The sequence below is a fragment of the Notothenia rossii genome (genome assembly GCF_949606895.1).
Source record: "Notothenia rossii genome assembly, chromosome: 8".
Classification (NCBI taxonomy): domain Eukaryota; kingdom Metazoa; phylum Chordata; class Actinopteri; order Perciformes; family Nototheniidae; genus Notothenia; species Notothenia rossii.
This window is the reverse complement of record NC_136906.1, coordinates 36,576,920-36,586,929: the sequence shown is the minus strand read 5'-3', so window position 1 is coordinate 36,586,929 and position 10,010 is coordinate 36,576,920. Positions and strand designations below refer to the sequence as shown.

Sequence of the window (10,010 nt, the reverse complement as noted above, 5' to 3'; positions counted from 1 at the left end):
TTTGACGCAGACAAGTACCTCAGGAAATGGTTCACAGTTTTCAGGAACAACAGCGATGTTGTGACTGCCCGGCCCGACTTTGAAATATACTCGCTCCAGCCACGGACCCCCTTTGTGTCTTTTAGAAATAGCCAGTCTGACAGCCGGTCAACACCATGGGCCATGAATACTAGGAAGTTCTTTATCCGGCTGACATTGGACATACAATTCTCTTTCCGTTTTACTGTCGGTGCGATACCCTCACAATGACCTCTGTATGTCTGAATGTACGTCTCCATGCTTTTAGGCAACGTGATTTCACGCATGGTATTCCCCCGTCCCTTCCCAGTGGACCAGTGATTTCGGGGAGAGGGCCAGTCCTTAGCCAGATTAGCTTTCAGCTTATTGGAGACAGACGCACGGGTCTTCTGGCATACAGGGGTCTCACTACCGGAGGCTTCTGCGGACCGCATGACAGTCTTCACCGGGGTCTCACTACCGGAAGCTTCTGGGGACCGCATCACAGACTTGATAGGGGTCTCACTACCGGAGGCTTCTACGGACCGCATGACAGTCTTCACCGGGGTCTTGCTTCTGGAGGCTTCTGGGGACCGCATCACAGACTTGAGAGGGGTCTCAATACCGGAGGCTTCTACGGACCGCATGACAGTCTTCACCGGGGTCTTGCTTCCGGAGGCTTCTGGGGACTGCATCACAGACTTGAGAGGGGTCTCACTACCGGAGGCTTCTACGGACCGCATGGCAGTCTTCACCGGGGTCTTGCTTCCGGAGGCTTCTGGGGACCGCATCAAAGACTTGAGAGGGGTCTCACTAGCGGAGGCTTCTATGGACCGCGGGGAGAACGTGCTGCTCGGGAGCCAGGCTCAGAGTTAGTGGCAGTGAGAGCCCGTGCACCTGCCTTTTACAGCAGGCACGCGCTGGTATCGGGGTGAGGAGAGAAGGTAGAAGCAGAGGCTGCAGAAACAGCCAGAGCCTTCCCCTCTAACACACCCCTCATTCGGTCCATAAGCACTGGGCAGAGTCCCCTGTCAACTCTCCTTATATTCCTCCGGAGACCAGTTGGGACATGGCAGCATCCCACTTCTCCTGGTACACCATATCTTTAAATGAGCTCAGTAATGTACTGCAGAACATCACATGGGTAAATGAGCTACGTAATGCCCTGCAAAATCACATTTGGTTTATTTCCAAAAAGCCTGGAAAAAACACATATATCCGTCATGTCCTGTAAAATATCATTCTTTGTTTATTTCCATCCTTCCGGCAAATACACATATCTTTGTACGCTCCAGGAGCACACTCGAACCCGCAGTTTGGAGGAACCGACCGCCAAGCACCGGAACCTGGACCCGGGGAGGAGGCCCTCCGATGGCGGGTCAAATTTGCTGATACCGCAGCTGGCTGGATACTAGCCGTAGATGAACACCCGGGCGGGACCAGGCATGTCCCTCTTTGCAGACAAGCATATATGCGCTCCGGCATTCGCCGCATATCTTTGTCTGCTCCAGGAGCAGAGTCGAACACGCAGTTTGGATGAACCGACCGCCAAGCAACGGAACCTGAACCCGGGGAGGAGGCCCTCCGATGGCGGGTCAAATTTGCTGATAACGCAGCTGGCTGGACACTAGCCGTAGAGGAACACCCGGGCGGGACCAGGCATTTCCCCCTTTGCACACAAGAATATATGTGGTTGTTACGCAGGATCAAACAGGTAGCCTGTGATGAAGTAGGGTCGACCCTATATCATGTGAAGCCACCGAGCCGTGGTCCCAGAGGGAGCCGGTGCCCGGAGCAAGGCCAATTGCTGAATGCCGCAGTCGACTAAGGCCGCTATGCAACAGTGGAGGATTAGAGAAACAGGTGTTTGCCTTGCACTCCGCGGCGAAGTGGGGAGGTGGAACTTCCACCCCGCTGCAGAACCCCTGGTGGGACCCCTGAGTCAGACGGTTCGTCTTGGAAACGCTTCATATCGGTCGGCCCGGGAGGTAAGAGACACGCAGGGTAACGGACACGCAGGGTTACCCCCACGCAGCACACACAGCACACGCAGCACACGCAGCACAAGGAGGAGGCAGGGGAGTCAGGTACCCGGAGGCGCACGGTGGACATACAGGGCGAGGCCGCCACACCGCACTGGAGTCAGGGTTCCGAGTTTTTCGAGCCAGGTCCCGGTGAAACGAAGGACTCCAGCAGGAGCCTCCAGCAGACCCCCCCGACGGTTCCCTCGGCCCTCCCGGCCATCAGAGTCCAACCCGCAGTTCGGAGGAACCGGCCGCCAGAGCACCGGCACGAGGCCGGGCCGGCGGAGGCCCTCCGATGGCGGGTCACGTTTGCCATTCGATCAGTGAGAAATCAGAAAAAAGTCTGAATTAACTTTTTGGAGATCCATAGAAAAGGGGTGAAAATGAAAAAAAAGTATTTTTTTTCTTTCCACGGGTGGGGGCCTATGGCAGGCCGCCTATGAGCTCCCAAATTTGGCCTGGAACCTCCAGGATTTGTGGGATAAGCTCCATAAACTGACAAAGTCATCCAAAAATGTCACTTTTATAGCCCAAAGATATATAATACAAATGAATTAAAATAGTAAAAGGTACAATTGTGCTCCGCATTACCCGGAATTTGATTTATATAGCCCCATAAAAGTGTTTAAAAATCACTTTCGTGGGGAAAAAGTGTTAAAACGCCTGATTAAAGCATATGCAGGACCCCAGTGAGGTTCAGACTATGTGCATTGTGTTAAGGAACCATATGGATGATAGCATCCATCATTTAAATGCAAAGACAACAATTAAAAATCATTTTTAGGGGGAAAACGGTGGATCTGTCCATTTCGTTAACAAACTGATAGGCAAATGGACAAGCCTGATTAAAGCTTGTGCAGGACCCCAGTGAGCTCCAGACTATGTGCATTGTATTAAGGAACCATGTGGATGATAGCATCCATCATTTAAATGCAAAGACAACGATTAAAAATCATTTTTAGGGGGAAAACGGTGGATCTGTCCGTTTCGTTAACAAACTGATAGGCAAATGGACAAGCAGGTAAAAACGGCCGAGTTGCTGCTCCAGACTATGTGCATTGTGTTAAGGAACCATGTGGATGAGAGCATCCATCATTTAAATGCAAAGACAACAATTAAAAATCATTTTTAGGGGGAAAACGGTGGATCTGTCCATTTTGTTAACAATCTGATAGCCAAATGGACACGCCTGATTAAAGCATATGCAGGACCCCAGTGAGAGCTCCAGACTATGTGCATTGTGTTAGGGAACCCTATGAATGGTGTACATGAGTGTATACATGTTTTAAATAGTAGGATACCTCCAGGGCGCATCATCACATTTTACAAGCCAGGGAAGGTGCATGGATCCTGGGTAAACATTGATTAAGTGTTTTTAAATGTGTGGAACAGTGTTTTGTCACTTTCAAAACTCTCCTGTCATTGACCGGAGAAATTGGGTCGATGTTGTATTCAATCTGGCCATTAATATTCCAGTGAGACGAAGTACGTACATTGACCGGAGTGATCCCATGTTAATTTTGTCCAAAAACCGGAGCATTCCCTGACCCACGTGTTTTTGCTGATGGGAACTTGGGTCCCCCTTGCAGTGCGGGTGCAGCGAGCTGTTTGGCTGATGCAGAACGGAGTGCACGTGCTGGGGTGTACGGTTTAACCATGTCCTGGATGTAGGAAGGGCCAGATCCATTCGCAGCATGGTACGCAAGTACCATTGTCTTGAAGTGGATTCTAGCAGTTACTGGAAGCCAGTGAAGGGAGCGGAGGAGCGGCGTGGTGTGGGAACATTTAGGAAGGTTGAAGACCAGACGAACAGCTGCATTCTGGATGAGCTGAAGAGGTCGGATGGCACATGCAGGTAGACCAGCCAGGAGGGAGTTGCAGTAGTCTAGGCGTGAGATGACAAGACTCTGGACCAGAACCTGCGTCGCTTTCTGGGTCAGCTGGGGACGTATTCTCCTGATGTTGTAAAGAGTGTATCTGCAGCAGAGGGTTGTAGCAGCTATATTTGCAGTGAAGGACAGTTTGTTATCTAGGGTCACACCCAGATTCCTTGGAGTCTGAGTCGGGGAAACAATAGAGGTGCCGATGTTGATTGTTTGGTCAAGAGTTGGACAATCTTTTCCCGGAAGGGAAAGCTGTTCAGTCTTGTCAAGGTTGAGCTTGAGGTGATGAGCAGGCATCAGATGTCAGCTAGACAAGCAGAAATGCGTGCGACGACCTGGGTCTCTGAGCGGGGAAAGGACAGAATTAATTGGGTGTCGTCAGCGTAGCAGTGGTATGAAAAACCATGCGGGCTAATGACTGATCCAAGCGAGTTTGTGTACAAGAAGAAGAGGAGGGGACCAAGAACAGAGCCCTGATGGACCCCTGTAGTTAATTGACAAGGGTTCGACTCCGACCCTCTCCAAGTAACCCTGTAGGTGCGGTCTTTGAGGTATGAGGTTAGGAGGGAAAGTGCAGAGTCTGAAACTCCAAGTTCTTGGAGAGTGCGAAGGAGGATCTGATGATTCACCATATCGAATGCAGCAGACAGGTCCAAAAGGATGATGACGGAGGAGAGGGAGGCTGCTTTAGTGTGCAGTTCCTCAGTGACAGCAATGAGGGCAGTTTCTGTTGAGTGACCTGCCTTGAAACCAGACTGGTGCGGATCCAGAAGGTTGTTCTGATGGAGATAACAGGAGAGTTGTTTAAAGACAGCGCGTTCAAGTGTTTTAGACAGGAACGGGAGGAGAGACAGGCTTGTAGTTTATAACATCAGACGGGTTGAGAGTGGGTTTCTTTAGGAGAGGGTTTACTCTTGCCTCCTTGAGACTGTTTGGAAAGTGACCAGAAGTTAGAGAAGTATTGATGAAATGGGTGAGAAACGGTAGAATATCAGGAGCGATAGTCTGAAGGAGGTTTGAGGGGATAGGGTCCAGAGGACAGGTGGTAGGACAGGCAGAGGTAATGAGGGTAAGAACCTCACTTGGAGAGAGAGGGGAGAAGGAGGTTAGTGTGTGGGTGAAGGGAGGGTCTGGTGACCCAGCGGTGAGTAAAGGTGAGTCAGAAAAAGAAAAGCAAATATCATCAACCTTTTTTTCAAAGTAGTTAACAAAGTCGCTTGACAGAAGGGAGGAGGGGAAACGGGCTTTGGGGGGGTCCAAGAGGGTGGAAAAGATTGAAAATAGTTATTTGGGATTGGAATAGGAATATTGGATCTTATCTTGAAAGAAAGTGCTTTTTGCCTGAGAGATCGAAGCAGAGAAAGAGGAGAGGAGAGCCTGATAGGTTAGGAGGTTGTCATGGAGTTTGGATTTCCACCGTTTCCGCTCAGCAGCCCGAAGGACAGCATTCCCTCTCGCCTTCTCAGAGATGTTTTCGAATCAGTTGGAGCAAGTAATTTATTACTTATAAATACCTCTCTTAGCTCAGGATGTGTCCCAGCTGCCTTCAAACATGCCGTGGTCAAGCCACTACCTAAAAAGAAAAATCTCGGCCCTTCCATTCTCGCACATTTTAGGCCCATCTCCCAGCTACCTTTTTTATCTAAAGCCCTGGAGCGAGTAGTCTAAGCCCAGCTACAGTCTTTTTTAACCACGCATGGCATCCATGAAAAGTTTCAGTCTGGCTTCAAACCCATGCACAGCACTGAAACAGCCCTTTTAAGAGTTTTTAATGATCTGCTCCTAGCCGCCGACTCAGGTAGCCCAGGTGTCCTGGTGCTGTTAAGGCCCTGACACACCAAACTGACACCAAATAACACGTCCCGACGGAACACGACTGTTGTGTCACAACCAGTGTTGGGAGTAACGCGTTACTTGTAACGGCGTTACGTAACGGAACTACTTTTTTCCGTAAATAATAACGTAACGCGTTACCTTTCCCATTCAGTAACGCCGTTATTGTTACTGTGGTGCTAAGGGGCTCGTTACTCGTTACTATCTGTGGTCCAAATGGACGGTTTCTCCCTGCTGCGCAGAGCGTTGCAGCGGAGCCTGTCTGCTGCCTGTCAAGAGTGTCAGTGGTAAATAGTCATCATGAGTGAAAGACGGGACTGTCACCATAGACATCTAAAATAATAGACTTAGCTTCTACTGCTTGGTCGCGTCAGCGCCAGTGGCAGTAGCGGTAGAAGCTACATCTATTCTTTTAGATGTCTATGGTGCACACTATGAACCAATGCGTTGAAAATGAGCGATGATTGGTTGACATAGGTTAAAGTTTCAGGCTAAGCCAATCAGAAACAGACATGGGCGGGTCTTCTTGCCTATAGGGAAATAAACACAGTCACACACACACACACACACACACACACACACACACACACACGCGACAACGTACAGCAGCACACAAACTCAAAAACAACACAAGAGCGAAAATACAGCATGGAAAATAACGACGAGACCAACAGCAGAAGTTTCGCAGGTTGGAAATATAAGCATTATTTTACCTTTATAGGAAAAAAAGATGAAAAAAATATAAGTGTCAAATGTAAACTGTGTGCAGGACACAAAACGCTGGCTTCCTCATGTACCAGCAATGCCAACCTCATGAAACACCTAACAAAAGTGCATGGGACTATTAAACTAGTCGCCAAAGATGATGATCCCACTACCGCCTCTACCTCCAGTGACACAGATGGAGCACCTCCACAGGCAAAACAGGCAAAAATCGATTTCAAATTGCCACAGCATGTCATCACCCAGAGGCAACTAAACAAATTAATAGCCAGGTATGTTGTTGAAGAAATGCTGCCCCTGTCAACTGTTGAGTCAGTCGCCTTCAGAGAACTAGTTGGCAAAATTCCAATGACAGTGAAAGCAGGGATACAGTGCAGAAAGACATTTTCCAAATACCTGGACACTGAATATGCTAAAATGGAAGATGAGGTCAAAAATACTTTTAAAGATTTAGAATACCTCTCTACCACTGCAGATATATGGACTGCACATAACAAAAGTTTTCTTGGTGTAACTGCACACTGGATAAACCCACAGAGTATGCAACGTGGAAAAGCAGCCCTGGCTTGCAGAAGATTCAAAGGTCGGCATACATATGAAAGTATTGCAACTGAGCTAGATAACATTCACTCATCTCATGGCATATCACAAAAAATTACAGCAACAGTCACAGATAATGGCTCTAACTTTGTCAAGGCCTTCAGAATGTTCCAAAAACAAGAGGAGGATGAAGATGTGGATGCAGAGGATGATGAGGTGACCTTTACAAACATAGGGGATGTATTGCTGGATTTAGCTGCTAATGATGAAGATCTAGATGTGATCACCTTACCCCCACATCAGAGATGTGCATCACACACACTAAATCTCATCTCATGCACTGATGTGGATAAGTGGTTGCTCTCAACACCTGAAACAAAGACAGTCTACAGAAATGCTACGACAAAGTGTGCAGGGTTGTGGAACAAGGCCAGTCGGTCACCACAGGTCTCGGAGCTCGTGGACGAGATTATTGAGAAGAAGCTGCTAGTACCTTGCACAACTAGGTGGAATTCATTTTATGATGCCCTGGCTCGAATTTCTGGGATACCAGTGGTGGAGTTGAACACCATCTGCTCCAAACTCCAGATGAAATGTCTCAGTGAAAGGGAACTTCAGTTTCTCAGAGAGTACTGTACCGTCATGCATCCACTTACAGTGGCACTGGACATTCTTCAGGGAGAAGAGAATTGTTATTATGGCACACTCTTACCCGCACTGGAAACATTGATGTCCAAGACTCTGGAAAAGAAGAATGGACTACAAATCCTTGTTGGCCTACCAGATGCAATTGTGCAGGTAAGAACTGTGATTTATTTAATCAATTTAATCAATCAGCCTCTTGCTTTGCATTTTATAAACGTCACTCATGTGTGCATAGGCTGTGTGACAGTGTGATTGATATGTACTGTATGTGTGAAACAATAAACCTGCAAAGCATTTTAGCTGTAAAGTGTGCAATGTACATGTTGTACACCATATACAGTAGGTTAGGCCTACACATTCTGTGTCCCTAAAAAAAATGCTCATTATGAAACTAGGCATATAATGTATAATGCAATTGTTAAAAAAAAAAAAACTGCTCATTATGTACAACTCAAATGATTTTTTTGTCTTTTGCACTCTTATACATCATTTCAGTCAATCAAAACAAGATTTACAACGGTTCTTGCAAGTGAAGATGCTATCCTGGCTGCTTTGACACTACCCAAGTTCAAGCTACGTTGGTTGCGTGACCAGGAGAGGAAAGACCAGGCCAAGGCAAGTCTGCTCGCAGAATGCCGCAAACGGATCCTGGAGCAGGAGCAGCAACCAGGTACAAGTGCACCCAACCCAACACCACAGCACAGCGCAGGGTCTGCCAAAGAGGCAGAGTTATTTTCCTTCTCAGAGGATGAGGAATCCTCAGCTGAAACGGAAGTAGCTGATTACCTCAAATCAGGAGCAACAGGTTTAGAAAGTCTCAATCAATTTCCTTTGATAAAGAAAATATCTCTTAGATATAATGCAGCCACTCCATCCAGTGCCCCAGTAGAAAGACTCTTTAGCCTGGGGAGCCTGATTCTGTCTCCGAAGAGGAACAGGCTATCAGATCAAAAGTTTGAGAGGCTTCTCCTTTTGAGGTACAATCATTGGCTTGAGCGCTAGGAAGGAAGACTTTAATGGATGGATGTTTTCTGGGAATGCTGATATGTTTATTTTGAGAGGGGTAGATAGAGCGATAACAAATATTTAACACTACCTTCTGCTGGTCTAAAGAGACTGAAGGACTCTTGGTGTATTGTGTTAGCCTACTTATGTTTTGGTTGAATACCTAGTGTTATGCATTGCATTGCATAGACATTGCAGTCTTACTGAAAAGCATCTCAGGGTATCTGTACCGGTATCTTTACTTGAAAGGCTGAAAGCACTTTTTTCATAAGTTTATCCAACAATATTGATTTTGTTTATGCTAAATGGCCAGATGTGAGGTAAATTATTTTATATACTGTTCATTTATCGTTATTTGTGATGAGACTGAACATAGTTTATCTGCCAATGTTGAAGATGTCTTCAATTGATTTTTTTTTGTAATGCCAGTCTGACAGTTTATTTATTTTTTTGTTACACTGCCAAAAGAGTGTTGTTGTTCAATTGTTGTTACACTGCCAAAAGAGTGCAGTTGTTTTACTTGCACATTGCCAAAATTGTATTGTTAACTTTAAACTACTATAAGAATGTATTAGAAAGTTGAGGCTACAATAAAGATGCCTGTCAAAATTTCCAAACATCTATTTTGTCTTTATTGTACCACTACATTTCATTATGATAGTTGCTACAATGATAGCAGGTTGTCTTTTCTCTCACTGTGACACAGAAAAAAACACAAAACCTTTTTAAATTTGTTTTTATTATTTAAAGTAAAGTAAAGTAACTAGTTATAGTTACTTTTATAATTTAGTAACTTGTAATGTAACTAGTTACTTTTTCAGAGCAGTAACTAGTAAAGTAACCAGTTACTTTTTAAAAGTAACTTGCCCAACACTGGTCACAACACACCGCAAAGACTTTAGCCGACGGCCAAGTAGCATGCGTGAGTGGCATTAACTCTCCTTACCAGCAGGCGGCGGTAGTGTGTATTCGTCATTCAAAAGAGGCAACAACCGGAAGACAGAGAAGAAGAACAGACTCCGTGATATAAACAAACAACACATAGCATGTGCGTTCCACTTTCATTCTCGTCCATCGAAAACATGTCTCGTGCGGTACTGGAGCTATCAGCCATTGGAGTGTTGCTTGCGGAAGACATTCTTCGTGCCTTCTTAAAGCGTTTGTTTACGTCCCTCACTTCTGTTTCGCTTCTCATGCACTGATTCGCTAGCTGAACAGCAATGAAAGGCCAAATAAGGCATGTCACGACCGACGGTGCGGGACACATCAAATTGAGTTTGGGCGACAGGGCACGCTTCGTTGTCCGACTAACGAAAACGGCCGATTTCGGCCTGGTGTGTCAGGGCCTTTAGACCTGACA

At 46.5% G+C, this 10,010-nt stretch overlaps 1 protein-coding gene across 1 annotated transcript; it reads left to right on the top strand.

Moving 5' to 3' along the window:
• The first annotated feature begins 5,805 nt into the window (after positions 1-5,805).
• On the top strand, positions 5,806-9,006 carry LOC307016425 (uncharacterized protein). The gene is made up of 2 exons (XM_079645537.1): positions 5,806-7,798; positions 8,141-9,006. Exons 1-2 carry the CDS (start codon positions 6,386-6,388, stop codon positions 8,645-8,647), a joined length of 1,920 nt encoding a protein of 639 aa, XP_079501663.1. The 5' UTR covers positions 5,806-6,385; the 3' UTR covers positions 8,648-9,006.
• The last annotated feature ends 1,004 nt before the right edge of the window (positions 9,007-10,010 follow it).